At 43.1% G+C, this 21,524-nt stretch overlaps 1 protein-coding gene across 2 annotated transcripts; it reads left to right on the top strand.

Annotated features, from left to right (window-relative positions):
- Positions 1 to 1,190: 1,190 nt before the first annotated feature.
- Positions 1,191 to 17,394, top strand: amfra (autocrine motility factor receptor a). 2 transcript variants are annotated; one of them, XM_021576137.3, is made up of 13 exons: positions 1,191 to 3,278; positions 9,221 to 9,313; positions 9,747 to 9,911; positions 10,135 to 10,287; positions 10,571 to 10,611; positions 11,284 to 11,416; positions 11,615 to 11,748; positions 11,949 to 12,059; positions 12,237 to 12,436; positions 14,761 to 14,867; positions 15,050 to 15,184; positions 15,426 to 15,616; positions 16,992 to 17,394. In XM_021576137.3, exons 1-13 carry the CDS (start codon positions 3,030 to 3,032, stop codon positions 17,170 to 17,172), a joined length of 1,893 nt encoding a protein of 630 aa, XP_021431812.1. In that variant the 5' UTR covers positions 1,191 to 3,029; the 3' UTR covers positions 17,173 to 17,394. The 2 variants fall into 2 exon arrangements, with proteins under 2 accessions (XP_021431812.1, XP_090067989.1); XM_090211863.1 differs by lacking the exons at positions 14,761 to 14,867; positions 15,050 to 15,184; positions 15,426 to 15,616; positions 16,992 to 17,394 and adding an exon at positions 12,519 to 13,444.
- Positions 17,395 to 21,524: the final 4,130 nt, after the last annotated feature.

Genomic DNA, 21,524 nt, shown 5'->3' with positions numbered 1-21,524 from the left:
CGTTCGGTAGTCGCTACTACGGTAGGCAAGCTGGAGACATGACGATTCAGACAGCTAGCGGGCCGGGGCCTAGCAGATGGTCCTTCGGCGACGTCGCAACGGAAGAGCCTTTTGAAACCACCTCGGATGATTACATCGGCAGACCAGTCGTGATGGATCGACGGGGCTCCGTGTCGGCAATAAAGGGTCCAGGCCAATTGTCAAAAGAGCTGTTGGAGCCCAAGAATTAGCTGGTGGACCTCTTCGGCTAGCCGGGAGATGGTCCTAGCTTGAGGCTAGCTCAAGGCTAACTGGTGCTTGCTTCGGGACAAAGGCGTTAGCCAGCAGTAGCCATTCGAATGCAGCTTGCAAGCTGCTGTCCCTAAGAGTGTGTCACGACGTGCCAGACTTCAGTTGTTTGAGTCACTGACGTGATCTTCCTGTCCGGTTTTGCCCCCCTTTGGCTTGTGCGGTGGAGGACATCTTTGTGGGCTATACTCAGCCTTGTCTCAGGGTAGTTAGTTGGTGGACTCTTGATATCCCTCTACTGGTGTGGGGGCTGTGCTTTGGCAAAGTGGATGGGGTTATATCCTGCCTGATTGGCCCTGTCCGGGGGTATCATCAGACAGGGCCACAGTGTCCCCCGACCCCCCCATTCTCAGCATCCAGTATCTATGCTGCAATAGTCTATGTGCTGGTGGGCTAGGGTCAGTCTGTCCTATCTGGTGTAATTATCCTGTCTTATCTGATGTCCTGTGTAAACTTAAGTATGCACCCATCTCTCTCTCTCTCTCTCCCCTCCCAGAGAACCTGAGCCTTAGGACCATGCCTCAGGACTACCTGACCTGATGACTCCTGGCTGTGTCCGTCCTCAGTCCACCTGGTCGTGCTGCTGATCCAGTTTCTGCTGTTTTGCCTGTGGCTATTTAATCTTAAGGTGCTGACCTGTTGCACCCTCTACAACCACTGTGATTATTATTTGACCCTGCTGGTCATCTATGAACGTTTGAATATCTTGAAGTAAGATCTGGCCTTAATGGCCATGTACGCTTATAATCTCCACCCAGCACAGCCAGAAGAGGAATGGCCACCCCTCAGGGTCTGGTTCCTCTCTAGGTTTCTTCCTAGGTTCCTGCCTTTCTAGGGAGTTTTTCCTAGCCACCATGCTTCTAGATCTGCATTGCTTGCTGTTTGGGGTTTCAGGCTGGGTTTCTGTATAAGCACTTTGTGACATCTGCTGTTGTAAAAAAAAAAAAGCTTCATAAATACATTTGATTTTATTGAATATAAAGTGTTAGGTTTGGTGCAAATCCAACACAACACACTCTTCATATTGTCAAGCATGGTGGTGGCTGCATCATGTTATGGGTATACTTGTCATTGGCAAGGACTAGGGAGTTTTTTAGGATAAAAATAAACAGAATAGAGCTAAGCAGAGGCAAAATCTTAAAGCAAAACCTGTTTCAGTCTTTTTTTCACAGACACTGGGAGATAAATTCACCTTTCAGCAGGACAATAACCTAAAACACAAGGCCAACTATACTGCTGCTTACCAAGAGGACGTTGAAGGTTCCTGAGTGGCCTAGTTACAGTTTTGAGTCAAATCTGCCTGAAAATCTATGGCAAGACTTGAAAATGGTTGTCTAGCAATGATCAACAACCAATTTGACAGAGCTTGAACATTTTTTAAAATAATAATGTTTAAATATTGTACAATTCATGTGTGCCAAGCTCTTAGTGACGTACCCAGAAACATTCACAGCTGTAATCGCTGTCAAAGGTGATTCTAACATGTATTGACTCAGGGGTGTGTGAACTTATGTAAATGAGATATTTCTGTATTTAATTTTCAATAAATGTGTTAAAAGTTCTAAAAACATGTTTTCACTTTGTCATTATAGGCGTATTGTGTGTAGATGGGTGAGAAGAACATATATTTAATACATTTTGAATTCAGGCTGTAACATAACAAAATGTGGAATAAGTAAAGGGGTATGAATACTTTCTGAAGGCACTGTAGGTATGATGCCTTACTCTGAATGAGGTCCCTTGCTGAGACAACATGGCTGCGTTCACACAGACAGACAAATTCTGATATTTTTTTATGTAATTTAGAGCGCTCTCTGATCAAGCCAATCCAGAGAGGAATCCAGATGCTCCAAAACCGGAAGTACACCGAAATAGACGCAATAAAGTGGAAACTCAGAGATATTTCTACAGCAACATGCAATAGGAGGGTCGACACAGTTAAGCCTTTTACGGTTTTTTCAGAGAGACGCCGATATACAGTTGGTATTTGGCGACATCGTACATAGTTATCAGCGTGTACTAGTTTAGCTAGCTAAACTGTTGTTGATTTACCAGTATATTTACCATATACCTAGCTAGCTAGCCAAGGAGGATGCATATCAAATGTTACCACGGTATTAGCTACAAACGAGATAATTAAGTTAACGTTTTCTAAATAACGCTAAATTAAATGTGCACTACGCATAAATCGCTGCACCATTTCCTGCTTGCTTGCTAAAATTCTAATAGTTCGCCTAATTTCAGTTTGTGATAAAAACAGATCAGTGTACCATATAAACCGTCGATAAATATATTTTCAATAACCAAAACATATAGTATTTTCATCTGTTTGAAGCTGGTGTATTGAACTGAAAGTAAAAGAGAAAATGTAAAACGGGAAGGAAAGATATAGCGCACACAACATATCTACCGCTTCTTGGACTTGCAAATTACATATCTATTACTTAAATTTCTATGTGTATTTGGTGGGGTCTTCCAAAAAGTGACATTTCATCTTTAAATCACTAGTTGATAAAATAATCTCTCGAAATAGGTGTTCACTCAATACGTATTTATCTGAACTTTCCAAAGTGGCAAACCTTGCACCAGTCAATATGCCTTTGCTGTATTTGGTGGGGTCTTCCAAAAAGTGACATTTCATCTTTAAATCACTAGTTGATAAAATAATCTCTCGAAATAGGTGTTCACTCAATACGTATTTATCTGAACTTTCCAAAGTGGCAAACCTTGCACCAGTCAATATGCCTTTGCTGTTTTTGGAGAGATTTCCATGGCCCAGTTTGCAGACATATACAGCTCTGAGTGCTGTATTTCTCGCTGGGTCCATATTGAGTGGCTACTGTACTGTCCCAGAGCCAGTAGAGTACACACAGACACAGAGTAGTTCTCCTGTAGAAAGTGATGATGTTGATGAGGACCCAATCACCAGCCTTAGCGATGTGGCAGCCACTGTCCGGTTGTACCTGGTCTCAGACACTGTTTTTGTTTGGGTAAGTTCATGAACTCTGCTCCTGTGGTTTGTTGATAGTCATGCTTTGAATTGTACTGAATTATCTGAATATTGTGTAGCGGACTAAACTCCACTCCATGGTAAAGGATGTTTAATGATATACTTCACCAACGGCGTGGAGCTGAGAACAGGCTTTGCGGAATCTAGCTCCGACCACATCGATTTGCCTGAGGTCAATACTTAAAAAAATATAAATTATGAAACGGCCAACTTGTACCTATGTTTATCCTCTGTAGTTGCGTGCCTTTCTTTGTTTGCTGAAATCCATACTTTTTCAATAAAGGGTTAATCACATACAACTACCGACTGTTTGCTCATCGGTGTTGCTCTAAGATGGCAACTCAGTGTAAATGCGCATGTGCCTATTGAATTTCAACAATTAAATAATCAGTGGTGGTATTTGATTGTTTATTGAAAAAGTGTAGATTTCAGTAAACAAAGGCAACCATCTACAGAGGACAAACATAGGTACAAGGTGGGTGTTTTAATATTTTTTGAAGTATTAACCCTGGGTGAATCGATATAGTACGAGCTACAGTACCAGTCAAACGTTTGGACACACCTACTTATTTAAGGGTTTTTCTTTATTTAAAAAAAAAAACTATTTTCTACATTGTAGAATAATAATGAAGACATCAAAGCTATGAAATACCACACCATGGAATCATGTAGTAACCAAAAAAGTGTTAAACAAATCAAAATATATTTGAGATTCTTCAATGTAGCCACCCTTTGCCTTGGTGACAGCTTTGTACACTCTTAGCATTCTCTGAAACCAGCTTCATGAGGTAGTCACCTGGAATGCTTTTCAAACGGTCTTGAATGAGTTCCCACATATACTGAGCACTTGTCTGCTTTTCCTTCATTCTGCGGTCCAACTCATCCCATACCATCTCAATTGGCTTGAGGTTGGGTGATTTTGGAGGCCAAGTAATCTGATGCAGCACTCCATCACTCTCCTTGGTCAAATAGCCCTTACACATCCAGGAGGTGTGTTTTGGGTCATTGTTCTGTTGAAAAACAAATCATAGTCCCACTAAGCGCAACCCAGATGGGATGGCGTATCGCTGCAAAATGCTGTGGTAGCTATGCTGGTTAAGTGTGCCTTGAATTCTAAATAAATCACAGACCATCACACCTCCATGCTTCACGGTGGGAACCACACATGCGGAGATCATCCGTTCACGTACTTTGCGTCTCACAAAGAAATGGAGGTTGGAACCAAAAATCTCAAATTTGTACTCATCAGACCAAAGGACAGATTTCTACCCGTCTAATGTCCATTGCTCATGTTTCTTGGCCCAAGCAACTTTCTTCTTATTATTGTTGTCCTTTAGTAGTGGTTTCTTTCCAGGAATTCGACCATGATGGCCTGATTCACGCAGTCTCCTCTGAACAGTTGATGTCTGTTACTTGAACTCTGAAGCATTTATTTGGGCTGCATTCTGAGGTACAGTTAATTGCTTATTTCTGAGGCTGGTAACTCTAATGAACGTATCCTTTGCAGCAGAAGTAACTATGGATCTTCCTTTCCTGTGGCGGTTCTCATGAGAGCCAGTTTCATTATAGCCCTTGATTGTTTTTGCAACTGCACTTGAAGAAACTTTCAAGTTCTCGACATTTTCCAGATTGACTGACCTTCATGTCTTAAAGTAATGATGGACAGTCGTTTCTCTTTGCTTATTTGAGCTGTTCTTGCTAAAATATGGACTTCGTCTTTTACCAAATAGGGCTATCTTCTGTATACCAACCCTACCTTGTCACAACACAACTGATTGGCTCAAACACATTAAGAAGGAAAGAAATTCCACAACATATCTTTAACAATGCACACCTTTTTAATTGAAATGCATTCAAGGTGACTACCTAATGAAGCTGGTTGTAGAGAATGGCAGGAGTGTACAAAGCTGTCATCAAAGTAAAGGATGGCTACTTTGAAGAATCTCAAATATAAAATATATTTTGATTTGTTTAACACTTTTTTTTTTTTTGGTTACTACATGATTCCATATGTGTTATTTCATAGTTTTGATGTCTTCACTATTATTCTACAATGTAGAAAATAGTAAAAAAATAAAGAAAAACCTAGAGAGGAACCAGGCTATGAGGGGTGGCCAGTCCTCTTCTTGCTGTGCCGAGTGGAGATTATAACAGAACATGGCCAAGATGTTCAAATGTTCATAAATGACCAGCATGGTCAAATAATAATAATCACAGTAGTTGTCGAGGGTGCAGCAAGTCAGCACCTCAGGAGTAAATGTCAGTTGGCTTTTCATAGCCGATCATTAAGAGTATCTCTACCACTCCTGCTGTCTCTAGAGAGTTGAAAACAGCAGATCTGGGACAGGTAGCACGTCCGGTGAACAGGGCAGGATTCCATAGCCGCAGGCAGAACAGTTGAAACTGGAGCAGCAGCACGGCCAGGTGGACTGGGAACAGCAAGGAGTCCTCATGCCAGGTAGTCCTGAGGCATGGTCTTAGGGCTCAGGTCCTCTGAAAGAGAGAATTAGAGAGAGCATACTTAAATTCACACAGGACACCGGATAAGACATGAGAAGTACTCCAGATATAACAAACTGAACCTAGCCCCCCGACACAAACTACTGCAGCATAAATACTGGAGGCTGAGACAGGAGGGGTCAGGAGACACTGTGGCCCCATCCGATGATACCCCCGGACAGGGCCAAACAGGAAGGATATAACCCCACCCACTTTGCCAAAGCACAGCCCCCACACCACTAGAGGGATATCTTCAACCACCAACTTACCATCCTGAGACAAAGCCGGAGTATAGCCCACAAAGATCTCCTCCACGGCCCAACCCAGACAGGAAGATCACATCAGTGACTCAACCCACTCAAGTGACGCACCCCTCCTAGGGATGGCATGAAAGAGCACCAGTAAGCCAGTGACTCAGCCCCTGTAATAGGGTTAGAGGCAGAGAATCCCAGTGGAAAGAGGGGAACCGGCCAGGCAGAGACGGCAAGGGCGGTTTGTTGCTCCAGATCCTTTCCTTTCACCTTCACACTCCTGGGCCAGACTACACTCAATCATATGACCCACTGAAGAGATGAGTCTTCAGTAAAGACTTAAAGGTTGAGACCGAGTCTGCGTCTCTCACATGGGTAGGCAAGCCCTGCCTCCAGCTGTTTGCTTAGAAATTCTAGGGACAATTAGGAGGCCTGCGTCTTGTGACCGTAGTGTACGTGTAGGTATGTACGGCAGGACCAAATCAGAGAGATAGGTAGGAGCAAGCCCATGTAATGCTTTGTAGGTTAGCAGTAAAACCTTGAAATCAGCCCTTGCCTTAACAGGAAGCCAGTGTAGGGAGGCTAGGCACTGGAGTAATATGATCACATTTTTTGGTTCTAGTCAGGATTCTAGCAGCCGTATTTAGCACTAACTGAAGTTTATTTAGTGCTTTATCCAGGTAGCCGGAAAGTAGAGAATTGCAGTAGTCTAACCTAGAAGTAGCAAAAGCATGGATACATTTTTCTGCATCATTTTTGGACAGAAAGTTTCAGATTTTTTGCAATGTTACGTAGATGGAAAAAGCTGTCCTTGAAACAGTCTTGATATGTTCGTCAAAAGAGAGATCGGGGTCCAGAGTAACACCAAGGTCCTTCAGTTTTATTTGAGACGACTGTACAACCATTAAGATTAATTGTCAGATTCAACAGAAGATCTCTTTGTTTCTTGGGACCTAGAACAAGCATCTCTGTTTTGTCCGAGTTTAAAAGTAGAAAGTTTGCAGCCGTCTACTTCCTTATGTCTGAAACACAGACTTCTAGCGAGGGCAATTTTGGGGCTTCACTATGTTTCATTGAAATGTACAGCTGTGTGTCATCCGCTTAGCAGTGAAAGTTAACCTTATGTTTTCGAATGACATCCCCAAGAGGTAAAATATATAGTGAAAACAATAGTGGTCCTAAAACGGAACCTTGAGGAACACCGAAATTTACAGTTGATTTGTCAGAGGACAAAACATTCAGAGACAAACTGATATCTTTCTGAAGATAAGAGCTAAACCAGGCCAGAACTTGTTCGTGTAGACCAATTTGGGTTTCCAATCTCTCCAAAAGAATATGGTGATCGATGGTATCAAAAACAGCACTAAGGTCTAGGAGCACGAGGACAGATGCAGAGCCTCGGTCTGATGCCATTAAAAGGTAATTTACCACCTTCAAAAGTGCAGTCTCAGTGCTGTGATGGTGTCTAAAACCAGACTGAAGCATTTCATATACATTGTTTGTCATCAGGAAGGCAGTGAGTTGCTGCGCAACAGCCTTTTCTAAAATTTGAGAGGAATGGAATATTCGATATTGGCCAATAGTTTTTATATTTTCTGGGTCAAGGTTTGGCTTTTTCAGGAGAGGCTTTATTACTGCCACTTTTAGTGAATTTGGTACACATCCAGTGGATAGAGAGCTGTTTATTATGTTCAACATAGGAGGGCCAAGCACAGGAAGCAGCTCTTTCAGTAGTTTAGTTGGAATAGGGTCCAGTATGCAGCTTGACGGTTTAGAGGCCATGATTATTTTCATCGTTGTGTCAAGAGATATAGTACTAAAACACTTGAGTGTCTCTCTTGATCCTAGGTCCTGGCAGAGTTGTGCAGACTCAGGACAACTGAGCTTTGAAGGAATACGCAGATTTAAAGAGGAGTCCTTAATTTGCTTTCTAATAATCATGATCTTTTCCTCAAAGAAGTTCATGAATTTATTACTGCTGAAGTGAAAGCCATCCTCACTTGGGGAATGCTGCTTTTTAGTTAGCTTTGCGACAGTATCAAAAATAAATTTCGGATTGTTCTTATTTTCCTCAATTAAGTTGGAAAAATAGTATGATCGAGCAGCAGTGAGGGCTCTTCGGTACTGTCCTTTCCAAGCAAGTCGGAAGACTTCCAGTTTGGTGTGGCGCCATTTCCGTTCCAATTTTCTGGAAGCTTGCTTCAGAGCTCAGGTATTTTCTGTATACCAGGGAGCTAGTTTCTTATGAGAAATGTTTTTAGGGGTGCAACTGCATCTAGGGTATTGCGCAAGGTTAAATTGAGTTCCTTGGTTAGGTGGTTAACTGATTTTTGTCCTCTGACGTCCTTGGGTAGGCAGAGGGCGTCTGGAAGAGCATCAAGGAATCTTTGTGTTGTCTGTGAATTTATAGCACGACTTTTGATGCTCCTTGGTTGGGGTCTGAGTAGATTATTTGTTGCAATTGTCATTAAATGGTGGTCCGATAGTCCAGGATTATGAGGGAAAACATTAAGATCCACAACATTTATTCCATGGGACAAAACTAGGTCCAGACTATGACATTGAGTAGGTCCAGAGACATGTTGGACAAAACCCACTGAGTCGATGATGGGTCCGAAAAGCCTTTTGGAGTGGGTCTGTGGACTTTTCCATGTGAATATTAAAGTTACCAAAAATTAGAATATTATCTGCTATGACTACAAGGTCCGATAGGAATTCAGGGAACTCAATGAGGAACGCTGTATATGGCCCAGGAGGCCTGTAAACAGTAGCTATAAAAAGTGATTGAGTAGTCTGCATAGATTTCTATATTGAAATTTGCTATCGTAAATGTTAGCAACACCCTCGCCTTTGCGGGATGCACGGGGGATATGGTCACTAGTGTAACCAGGAGGCGAGGCCTCATTTAACACAGTAAATTCATCAGGATTGTCCAAACTTTTGACTTTGTACAGTATATTCCAGAAAGCTTGGTCTTGGTGAAGTTCATCAGAAACTTCCTGTACCGTGGAGATTAGTCCGCTAGATATTGTGCTGATATTGCAATTGAGACTTTCGTAACCCGGGACAAACTTTTACCTTGATATTGAAATAATGGATTTGTGATAGTGTCAATTTGCTGTTTCATTTGATGGCGGATTTAACGTTCAATTCAATATATCATGTTGATCAGGTGATGGTGAATACAGCCTGCTGTGTCCTGATGCTGATTGCAAAGGTGATCCAGTGCATTGTCTTTGGGCCGCTCCGTGTCAGTGAAAAACAGGTAAGTAGGAATGTGTTTGGTGTTTTTCTAGGTAATGTCATTCATTAACCAGGTAGCCTAATGTTTTTCTTTGAAACACTTACTGCAAACTGCCAGGTCCCCTGTAACTGGGGTATAATGGGAATGTCATTTCATTAGTAGTCATTGAGATATGCATGCTAAGATCGAGGTCACTATCATAAACATTTTATTATGCAGCTGAATTAAATCCTAGCCAATGTAGGCAATGAGCAATTCCTCACGAAACCCAGATGAGATGCCTGGATAAGGCCAAAATGTAATAAATATGCCAATCTTTGATAAATCATTGCTCAATTATGCTTTTAGATACAACTGTAAAATATGTCAACAATCCTTCCTCAAAACAAGAAAGCTTACTAAATCAAATGTTGTAATGCCCTATCTGCCCTGGCTGCTTTCTCTGTTGAAACAGCACCTAAAGGACAAGTTCTGGAACTTCATCTTCTACAAGTTTATCTTCATCTTCGGGGTGCTCAACGTTCAGACGGTGGAGGAGGTGGTGATGTGGTGTCTGTGGTTTGCTGTCCTCGTCTTCATGCACCTCATGGTCCAGCTCTGCAAGGACCGCTTTGAATATGTTCGTTTCCAATAGTCCTATATAGGAGTTATCCTCTTCTCACAATATTGTTTCATCATTTGTATTTAGCCAATATCTGTAAGGTTAATCAATAGTGTCTTTGTTTTGTAAAACAAACTCTGATTTCCCCGGTTCATGAATAGGGTTTTTAATGTTATGATATTCTATTATCATCCACGGCAGTATCGTACTTTATCATTGAGTCTTGTGTGTGTTGTTACAGCTGTCATTCTCACCCACCACTCCTATGGTCAGCCATGTGAGGGTTCTGACCCTGCTGGTGGGTATGCTGCTGACCTGCTGTGGCTTGGCTCTGCTCTGTGGGCTCCTGGGAAATCCCCACGGCGTACACACCGTCACCTTCATGGCCGCTGAGGTAGGATGCCTGGAGCCCGCTCCCCAGGTGGATCTCAACTGTTTTTCCTTGATTCATCGTGTCTCCTCGCCTCAGGAGAGGAATGTTTCTCCAATGCATTTTGAGATGGAGGCGACATTTAAAAAGTCTATTGGGTCCTCTTGCCTTTGTTTCTCTATTCTATATGGATAAACATTTGCGGTGTAGTGCTTAGCTGCCTGTTTTTAATGTATACATCATGGTCTTATCTAATGATGCTCCCCATTATCTAACCAGACCATTGTTTTCTTATGTTTCCTTTCAGTGTATGCTGGTGTCCGTTAGAACTGGACATGTCATTATCCGGTAAGTGATTGTGCAGGCAATTGCCAAAATATTGTATATCTTGTATAAACCATTACCAACTGGTGGTACATCTTGTTAAGGTTCCCCAGCATGAAAACCAAACATGGCACTCAAAACAGAAGGGGGATCTAACAAATAGTCACTGACATCAAACAAAATGAAACGGGTGGGGTTTTAGGAAGGGTTCTGAAAGATACTCTTGTGGCTGTCCACTGAAAGTTGCATAGCAACAACAACTGGAACCTAAAAGACACCCACCATGAGCACCCACTAAATGTGCCCACTAAGAGACAAATAAAATAAAAACCCACACCAAACTCAGACAGGAAGCAAACCAAAATGTTGGAGCAAAACAAAAACGGGGAAGATCAGATAAAGGATTGTTTTCCTAGAAATCTAATAGGGAGTTGACCTTCCACATCTCTTCAGACAACTGGGGCACTGGGCCAGCCACTCTTAAAAATCACCTGGGCTAGCACAGGTGAAACACCTTCCCACTAACAAGATGACAAACCAGCACAGGTGTAACACAAGCTGACTAACGAAGTGACACCAGTCTGTGCGCCCCACGTACTAACGTCAAACCTCTAAATATAAATGGAAAATCCAAAGCCTGTAACAATCTGAAAAGGACGCACGCACGCACTGAACACCTGTTCCTGCTTCCTCCAGGTACTTTATCCACCTGTGGGACTTGAACCATGAGGGCACCTGGGAGAGTAAAGGATCCTACGTTTACTACACTGACTTTGTGATGGAGCTGGCTCTGCTGGGGCTGGACCTTATGCACCACATCCACATGCTGGTGAGTTCAACACCCATCCTCACATCCACTCACTTTCACACAAAACAACTGCACAAGAGTGGCATGTCCCTATTTGACTTGTTAGTAGTGTCCATTTATCTATAGGTCCCTTCATGTTGTAACCAGAATGTCTTCTTTCTCCTATCCTCTCTGCTCTTTTCTCCTCTTTCTCTCCCTCTTCTCCCCTTCTCCTCTCAGCTGTTTGGTAACATCTGGCTCTCTATGGCCAGCCTGGTGATCTTCATGCAGCTACGTTACCTGTTCCATGAGGTGCAGAAGAGAATCCGTCGCCACAAGAACTACCTCCGTGTCATCAACAACATGGAGGCCAGGTTTGTTGCTCAGTCAAGCTTTATCTTTCTACATACTGAACAGTACCTGTATTTATTTACATTACATTGTGTTATAGCTGTATCCATCTATGCTCCGAGGGATATTTGAAGGCAAAAGGTTGAAAGCAAAATATTAATTTCCATGATCTGAAAAGAAAATGTGCAAAGTATTGTTCTTCTAAGTATATTGTTGATTGCAGGTTTGCTGTGGCCACCTCTGATGAGCTGGTAGCGAACAATGATGACTGTGCTATCTGCTGGGACTCCATGTTGACAGCACGCAAGCTGCCCTGTGGACATCTCTTCCACAAGTGAGCAGATATGCAAAAACGCTTAACCCCCATGCAGTGTGCATTTCAGCAACCACAACTATCTATTCTGCTATACATAACTCCAGTCCATTATCATGATTTAACATTGTGCCTAGTGCTACATAAAATTAAAGCATTATTATGGTCACTATTAACAGTGTGTTTTTGTGTGCCCAGCTCTTGCCTGCGTTCCTGGTTGGAGCAGGACACGTCGTGTCCCACTTGCCGTATGTCTCTGAACATCAGCGAGGGGGCTGGAGGAGAGAGAGAGGAGAGGCAGAGGGAGCCCATGCTGGAAGACAACATGGGCCCTGGAGGCCCCGGCCCAGATGCAAGGCAACACCTCAACCAACACAACCACTTCTTCCACTTTGATGGTGAGGCCCCAACACTCACCCAGTATACTCACTTTTCTACTTTTTTACTAGCACCCAGAATCAGAACCAATTTATTTCACAGGGACAGGAGACATTAATCAACATTTAGGCTTAAGTGTAAATCATAGTCCCGCATCCCATTGTGACATCGCTATGCGTTTCTGAGACCACCGTCTGCGGGGGACGCTCTAAATTCCCAACCAACGTATCTCCGGTATGTGTCCTCTATATTCATTTGAGTGTGTTGACAGTTGGAGAAATTGCTTGAGCCGTGCTGAGAATTCGGAAAGTATCAAAGCCAACGGTCCAATATTCTAGAACATTGCTTTGCGTTCATGTTTTGGTCCTTTAAAAGTATGTAAATACGTAGTAGGTTTCATTCATAACATGAATAATTAAATAATTATCAAATAGTATAATCCTAAAACAGTAAAACACTTAATATAATACAATGTTAAAATATGCAATATATGCTGAATGTACAAAACATTAAGAGCGCATTCCTAATATTGAGTTGCACCCCACCTTTGCCCTCAGAACAGCCTCAATTCATCAGGGAGTGGACTCTACAAGGTGTCGAAAGCATTGCACAGGGATGCTGGTCCATGTTGACTCCAATTCTTCCCACAGTTGTGTCAAGTTGGCTGGATGTCATTTGGATGGTGGACCCTTCTTGATACACAGGATACTGTTGTGTGAACCTGGCAGTGTTGCAGTTCTTGTCACAAACCGGGGTGCCTGCCACCTACTACCTTACCCCGTTCAAAAACACTTAAATATTTTGTCTTGCCCATTCATTCTCTGAATGGCACACATACACCATCCATCTCTCAATTGTCTCAAGGCTTAAAAATCCTTCTTTAACCTGTTTCCTCCCCTTCATCTACACTGATTGAAGTGGATTTAACAAGTGACTTCAAATGTTATTTGTCACATGCGCCAAATACAACCTTACCGTGAAAAAAAAATTGAAATCAACTAAAGGAAAAATAGTAACACACAATAAAATAGCAATAACTAGACTATATAGTCAATATGCAGGGGTACGAGGTAGAGGTAATATGTACATGTAGGTTGGGGTAAAGTGACTAGGCATAGATAATAACAGAGTAGTTTGTGTGTGGATTCCACTGAGTGTACATCAAGCCTGTGCAAGAGTCAGTGCAACAAATAATAATAAAATAAGGGGGTCAATGTAAATAGTCTATGTAGCCATTTGATTAACTGTTCAGCAGTGTTATGGCTTGGGGGTTGAAGCTGTTAAGCCTTTTGGTACCAGACTGGCCTTTCCGGTACTGCTTGCCGTGCGGTAACCGAGAGAACCGTCTACGACTTGGGTGGCTGGAGTCTTTGACAATTTTTAGGGCCTTCCTCTGACACCACCTGGTATAGAGGTCCTGGATGGCAGGGATCTCGGCCCCAGTGATGTAATGGGCCATACACATTACCCTGTAGCATGTTGCGGTTGGATGCCGAGCAGTTGCCATACCAGGCGGTGATGCAGCTAGTCGGGATGCTCTCAATGGTGCAGCCATTGGTCATTCTATGTCATGGAAAGAGCAGGTGTTCTTAATGCTTTGTATACAAACAACAATACTATAAATACATGGTGTGGGTGGCAGCTTTGTATTTGTATTTATTAAGGATCCCCATTAGTTCCTGCCAAGGCAGCAGTTACTCTTCCTGGGGTCCAGCAACATTAAGGCTGTTATATACAACTTCAAATATTACATTACATTTCATAACACTTTACACAATACATTAAGTGTGTTTCCTCAGGCCACTACTCTACTACCACATATCTAGAAAATACATATTTCCACACAGGGTTGGCAGCTTCATGTTCAGCGTCATTGAGGGCAAGGAAAAGGACCGGGCCAAGGAGAGTCCCCAGGGCCACCCCACATGAGGGACTCTCATTCAGATGGGGCACCATAATGACCTGTTGTCTCCTGTCAGAGAGAAAGTCCCAACCCCATGGGACTATTTCAGGCCTCACCCCCATTGACAGGATATTTTTGATTACAGTAGTTAACCCTGTAAAGTTTTTTACTCATCAATGTAAATGTCAGTGTTGGCTATGAAACTAAATGAAATCTGTAGTCCCTACTAGTTTTGTTGTTTTCTGGATCAGGCATCAGTATCTTTAGGGCCAAGAATAACACCCATAAAATATGCAGATAGACATCCTATGTGGTTAATCTGACACAGTTGGCAACTATTCAGGCTTTTCTCTCACCACTCTAAATCCATATACAGATTAGAGAGGACACCTCTCCATGAATATCTAATGAGCTTGTCCGTGCATGTATCACCCCTACTAGGTTCTCGCATTGCCAGCTGGCTGCCCAGTTTCTCTGTGGAAGTGATGCACACAACCAACATCCTGGGAATTGTACAACAGGCCAACAACTCCCAGCTCAATGCCATGGTCAGTGTTTGTGGGGTCCATCCATTACTTGTTTTTCTTTTTACCAGTGTCTCATTATATTCTTGTTAACTTTCACCTGTGCTATTCTCTCATGTCAGTAACAATGAAGATAAGGAGGTAAAGGAAGGAGGCTACTTTAGATGTTTGAAATAATGCTACATCTCCTCTCTCGCTATCTTTAGGCCCATCAAATCGGGGAGATGTTTCCAGGGGTTCCCTACCATCTTGTGCTGCAGGATCTGCAGCTGACCCGCTCTGTAGAGGTCACCACTGACAACATCCTGGATGGACGCATCGTGGTTCCTTTCCCCATACAGGTCAGTCCCACACTGCTACAGGGAACTCCACACGCTGGTTGTGTGGGTGCTTATGTGGTCTCCTTGGATGTGACATTAACATAAGGAAGGGCTAAAATAGAGTTCAGGGTCAATTCATCCCATGAGCCGATACCCAAAATGACTTGAGAAAAGCCTTCTTGGGACACTTGACTTCCACAGTAAGTTTAGCGCATACCTGACTTCCAGGTCTGCTTAAAATGTCTGCTGTCTCCCTCTCCAGCCTGTGGATCACTCCGCCTCCCACGTCAACCCCTCCCCACAAGATGTGGGTGGGGCCAGCGGGAGTTCAGAGTTCGTGACCCCCGAGGTGGAGGACTTTGAGGTCAGAGGCAGCCGCTTCTCCAAGTCAGCCGAGGAGAGACAGAAGATACTGCTACAGAGGAAAGATGAGCTACTGCTACGAGCACAGAGGTACTGGATCTGCTTATTTAAAGTTAAAAAGAAAGTACTGACTTCAATGGAACACTTCCAGTTCCTAACCTGCTAGCCTGGATTTCAAATTAATATATTATGGATGTTGCAAATGGTCTATTTTATCATATTTACTACCTTTCTATGCTCTGTTTGTGCCCACTTGTCTATTGGTGTTTTTGTTAGAATATTTGGTATTGTATGCTAAAGGGGTCGTACCCTGTGCTTTTCACCTTTTCATGCTGCTCTATTCCATTCAGCTCATTGTGTTTCTCATGCTCCTGTTAATGGTACTGATCTCTATTGTCAGCGATGGCTAATAATACGACCTGGTCATGAGGCTCTGAGCAGCACTGACCCCATTAGCTCACCGATAGACATGTCCCCCGGCACCAGGACATTAACATGCCTGGCTTTAAATAGTACTTGTCTTCTTTCAAATACAGTTCGTTAGATGGGCAGGGTCTGCAGTTGCACTTGTGGGACTATTCTATTGGTTCCATTGCACCAGGCAAGCTAAATCAAGCTGAGCCAAAGTCTTAAAAAAATAAAAATAAGCCAATATTAAATACCACCCTAGCTTCATGTCCACATCCCGGCTCAACCTTAACCCTAGCCTCAACCCTAACTCTAGGCTCAACACTAGCCTCAACCACAACCCTAACTCTAGCCTCAACCCTAACCCTAGCTTCATGTCCACGTCCCGGCTCAACCAAAAACCCTAACCCTAGCTTCATGTCCACGTCCCGGCTCAACCAAAAACCCTAGCTTCATGTCCACGTCCCGGCTCAACCAAAAACCCTAGCTTCATGTCCACGTCCCGGCTCAACCAAAAACCCTAGATTCATGTCCACGTCCCGGCTCAACCAAAAACCCTAACCTTAGCTTCGTGTCCACCTCCCGGCTCAACCAAAAACCCTAACCCTAGCTTCGTGTCCACGTCCCGGCTCAACCAAAAACCCTAACCCTAGCTTCGTGTCCACGTCCCGGCTCAACCAAAAACCCTAACCCTAGCTTCATGTCCACGTTCCGGCTCAACCAAAAACCCTAACCCTAGCTTCGTGTCCACGTCCCGGCTCAACCAAAAACCCTAACCCTAGCTTCGTGTCCACGTCCCTGCTCAACCCTAGCCTCAACCCTAACCCTAGCTTCATGTCCACGTCCCGGCTCAACCAAAAACCCTAACCCTAGCTTCGTGTCCACGTCCCGGCTCAACCAAAAACCCTAACCCTAGCTTCGTGTCCACGTCCCTGCTCAACCCTAGCCTCAACCCTAACCCTAGCTTCATGTCCACATCCTGGCTCAACCGTAACCCTAAGAACCCAGCAGAGGTCTTAAACTAAAACCTGCTCCTCTCTTCCTGCGCCCCTCTCAGGAGATATCTGAGCAAGAGCCCAGAGGAAAATGCTGCTGCTATGAACGACGATGATGAGTACGATGAAGGTCTGCCCTCTCTTGAGGATGACATCCCAGCAGGCTCAGTTTTAGACTCTATGACCCTGCGACGCAGAAAGTTAGCGGCAGCTGCTGAGCGCCGCATGCACACTTACCAGTGAAGAGGCTGGACTGGGAACTAGGGCCGGGATGATACCAGTATTACCATACTCGTTAGTATCATGGCAAGGAAACCAAACACAAAGCGGAATTAACTTTAGGAAAACATCCCTAATGTTGGAATCAAATGTAATTATGTTGTCATCCAGAGTCACGTGTATTTATTTTCCAAGCTGTAGCAAACAATATCTTGCATACAGCAGGTTATTAAAGGACCAGAGTTAGATCTGCTTCGTGTTTTAATTTTGGTCATGGAATTTTTTTTGTGATACTGGTATTGTCACAGCCCTAGTGGGAACCAGTAAGATTTAAACTGGTTATGACAGGTCTCACTGTACCACCAAACCTGCCCCTCTACAGTCCATCTAGGGCTGGAGTAAGTAACCTACTACTGAATGGACTGTCTATCTGTTAAATTAACCTGAGAAATGTGCATGATTACATTTTTCCCACCCTGTGTTTTAAACATGAGATCCCAGGCTTTGTCACAATGGACCGTGACCGGGAGCCCCATAGGAGGGTGCACAATTGGCCCAGCACTGTCTGGGGTAGGGGAGGGTTTGGCCGGTGGGGCTTTCCTTGGCTCATCATGCTCTAGCAACTCCTTGTGATAGGGCCGGGCACCTGCAAGCTGAATCCCGTCGTCAATTGAACATATTGGTGCGGCTGACATCCAGCTCAAGCAGGCGGTGTGGTAAGGCAGCCAGCCAGGCGGGTCATGTTTCGGAGGACTCATGACTTGGCCTTTGCCTCTCCCAAGCCCATTGAGGAGTTGCAGAGATGCCAAGGGACCTAATTCGGGGAGAAGACTAGGTAAAAAAAAAAACTGCTTGTGGCCATAACACCCAGAACACGCCTGTTCAGGGTCAGGCCTGGTTAGTACTGAGACGGGAGACTGCCTGCCAATACATTATTAGACAGAAATCTGTTTTGTCCACATTTCTGCTCCTATCTCTACCATGAAGAAACATTGAACAGACAGTCTCCATCTACTTTCTGATACTGCAGAGTCTAGTACAGTTTGATGTAGGAAAGATCTATTTTCTGTCCTGAATACATATATAGGCGCACGTACTCTTCATTTTTCAAGAAAAACGTTCAGTTCCATTGCCTTGTGTATTGATAGTGTACCACTATGATTCATAGCTAAAAGCCACATTTGAATTTGTATTATAAGGAGTTGAAATATGAATTGATTCTTTATTTGTGTACATGCGTAGATGGCATCGGTAGCATTTAGATTGTCTACATGATTCTTCAAAACCTTGGGTAAAGGCTTTAGCTGGATCACACTTTATTTGAATGGTACTGACCTACAGTGCCTCCGGAAAGTATTCACACCCTTTTACGTTTTCCACATTTTGTTAGGTTACAGCCTTATTATAAAATTGATTCAATTGTTTTTTCCCCCCAATTTATACACAATACCCCAAATAAAAAACATATCACCTTTACATAAGTATCCAGACACTTTACTAAGTACTTTGTTGAAGCACTTTTGGCAGCAATTACAGCCTTGAGTCTTCTTGGGTAGGACGCTAAAAGCTTGACACACCTGTATTTGGGGAGTTTCTCCCATTCCTCTCAAGCTCTGTCAGGTTGGATGAAGTGTTGACGCACAGCTATTTTCAGGTCGCTCCAGAGATGTTCAACTGGGTTCAAATCCGGGCTCTTTTTGGGCCACTCATGGATATTCAGAGACTTGTTCCGAAGTCACTCCTGCATTGTCTTGGCTGTGTGCTTCGCCCCAGTCTGAGGTCCTTAGCGCTCTGGAGCAGGTTTTCATCAAGGATCTCTCTGTACCTTGATCTGTTCATCTTTGCCTTGATCTTGACTAGTCTCCCAGTCCCAACCGCTGAAAAATATCCCCACAGCATGATGCTGCCACCACCATGCTGCCAGGTTTCCTCCAGGTTTCTTCCAGACTCATCTTGTTTCTCATGGTCTGAGGGTCTTTTAGGTGCCTTTTGACAAACTCTAAGCGAGCTGTCGTGTGCCTTTTACTGAGCAGTGGCTTCCATCTGGCCGCTCTACCATAAAGGCCTGATTGGTGGAGTGCTGCAGAGATGGGAGAACCTTCCAGAAGGACAACCATCTCCACAAAGGAACTCTGTCAGTGACCATCGGGTAACAGTCTTGTTAGTTCCAAACTTCTTCCATTTAAGAATGATGGAGGCCGCTGTGTTCTTGGGGACCTTCAATGCTGCAGAAATATTTTGGTACCTTTCCCCAGATCTGTGCCTTGACACAATTCTTTCAACCTCAAGACTTGGTTTTTGCTCTGATATGCACTGTCCTTATATAGGTCCTTATATAGACAGGTGTGACTTTCCAAATAATGTCCAATCAGTTGAATTTACCACAGGTGGACTCCAAGTTCTAGAAACATCTCAAGGATTATCATTGGATGCACCTGAGCTCAATTTTGAGTCTCATAGCAAAGGGTCTGAATACTTAAGTAAATAAGGTATTTCTGTTTAAATGTTTTGATAAATTTGCAAACATTTCTAAAAACCTGTTTTTTAGATTATGGGGTATTGTGTGTAGATTGCTGAGGATTTGTTTATTTAATCCATTTTTAAAAAAGTCAAGGGGTCTGAATACTTTCCAAAGGCACTGTAAGGATTTCATAATACAGGGTTTCCCAAACTCGGTCCTCGGGGGCCCCAAGTGGTGCCCATTTTGGTTTTTACCCTAGTACTTCACAGCTGATTCAACTAATCATAAAGATTTGATATTTTGAATAAGCTGTATAGTGTTACTGCAAAACAAATCTTGCACCCCATGGGGTCCCGAGGAATGAGTTTAGGAAACGTTGCCATAACACCTTCATACCTGTACATAGACATCTACGTCTTGCTCATTGTATTTTGCATTGCGAGAAGTATTTGTAGTGATATTTTATTGAATTCATGCTGTGTTGTCCTTTTAAAAATATTTTTTTTATGTCTCTCTATGCATGCATCTGGATCATCATGATCTGCCAGAGGCTTCTCTTCTTAGTATTCCCTAGTAGAGTTGCAAAGTTCCAGAAATCCTGGTTGAAAGATTCCCAGAATCCAATTTTTTCTGGAAAACCAGGGAAGTTTGGGACTTGTGTTTTGTAGTTACAACTCTCCTGAAATGAACAGCTTTTTACGTGTCACAAAATGTTAGGCTTGGTCTTTGTAGACCTGGACAATACTATGACGTTTGTGTTTTGTTTTGGTTGCACATTTGCACCTTGAAACAGTATTTCTTGATATATAATATAGATGGCACGGTATCCTTTGGACTATCAACTGGATGATGGAACTGTTTACAGAATGGTTTGTAAAATTATTTAGCAAAAATGCATACGTAACTAAATCATAGGAATGCATTTTGTTCACTTAATTTGTGCCTAAATTCAACAGTGGATCAAGAATGATTTTTATATATATATATATATATATGTGTGTATATACATACATACATACATACATACAGTGGGGCAAAAAAGTATTTAGTCAGCCACCAATTGTGCAAGTTCTCCCACTTTAAAAAGATGAGGCCAGTAATTTTCATCATAGGTACACTTCAACTATGACAGACAAAATGAGAGAGAAAAATCCAGAAAATCACATTGTAGGATTTTTTTAATGAATCTATTTGCAAATTATGGTGGAAAATAAGTATTTGGTCACCTACAAACAAGCAAGATTTCTGGCTCTCACAGACCTGTAACTTCTTCTTTAAGAGGCTCCTCTGTCCCCCACTCGTTACCTGTATTAATGGCACCTGTTTGAACTTGTTCTCAGTATAAAAGACACCTGTCCACAACCTCAAACAGTCACACTCCAAACTCCACTATGGCCAAGACCAAAGAGCTGTCAAAGGACACCAGAAATACAATTGTAGACCTGCACCAGGCTGGGAAGACTGAATCTGCAATAGGTAAGCAACTTGGTTTGAAGAAATCAACTGTGGGAGCAATTATTAGGAAATGGAAGACATACAAGACCACTGATAATCTCCCTCGATCTGGGGCTCCACGCAAGATCTCACCCTCACGTGGGGTCAAAATGATCACAAGAACCACACGGGGGGACCTAGTGAATGATCTGCAGAGAGCTGGGACCAAAGTAACAAAGCATACCATCAGTAACACACTACGCCGCCAGGGACTCAAATCCTGCAGTGCCAGACGTGTCCCCCTGCTTAAGCCAGTACATGTTCAGGCCCGTCTGAAGTTTGCTAGAGAGCATTTGGATGACCCAGAAGAAGATTGGGAGAATGTGATATGGTCAGATGAAACCAAAATATAACTTGGTAAAAACTCAACTCGTCGTGTTTGGAGGACAAAGAATGCTGAGTTGCATCCAAAGAACACCAT

Source organism: Oncorhynchus mykiss, chromosome 2 (genome assembly GCF_057628025.1).
Source record: "Oncorhynchus mykiss isolate SJ-2025 chromosome 2, ASM5762802v1, whole genome shotgun sequence".
Classification (NCBI taxonomy): domain Eukaryota; kingdom Metazoa; phylum Chordata; class Actinopteri; order Salmoniformes; family Salmonidae; genus Oncorhynchus; species Oncorhynchus mykiss.
Note: the sequence above shows the minus strand (reverse complement) of the source record. Positions and strands in the feature narration are given on the sequence as shown.

Excerpts from the sequence above, each read along its gene's own strand:
- amfra (XM_021576137.3), top strand. The coding sequence starts at position 3,030 with ATGCCTTTGCTGTTTTTGGAGAGATTTCCATGGCCCAGTTTGCAGACA. Across the intron at positions 11,417-11,614 it reads TGCACCACATCCACATGCTG|CTGTTTGGTAACATCTGGCT; the intron begins GTGAGTTCAACA and ends TTCTCCTCTCAG. Across the intron at positions 15,617-16,991 it reads CTACTGCTACGAGCACAGAG|GAGATATCTGAGCAAGAGCC; the intron begins GTACTGGATCTG and ends CGCCCCTCTCAG.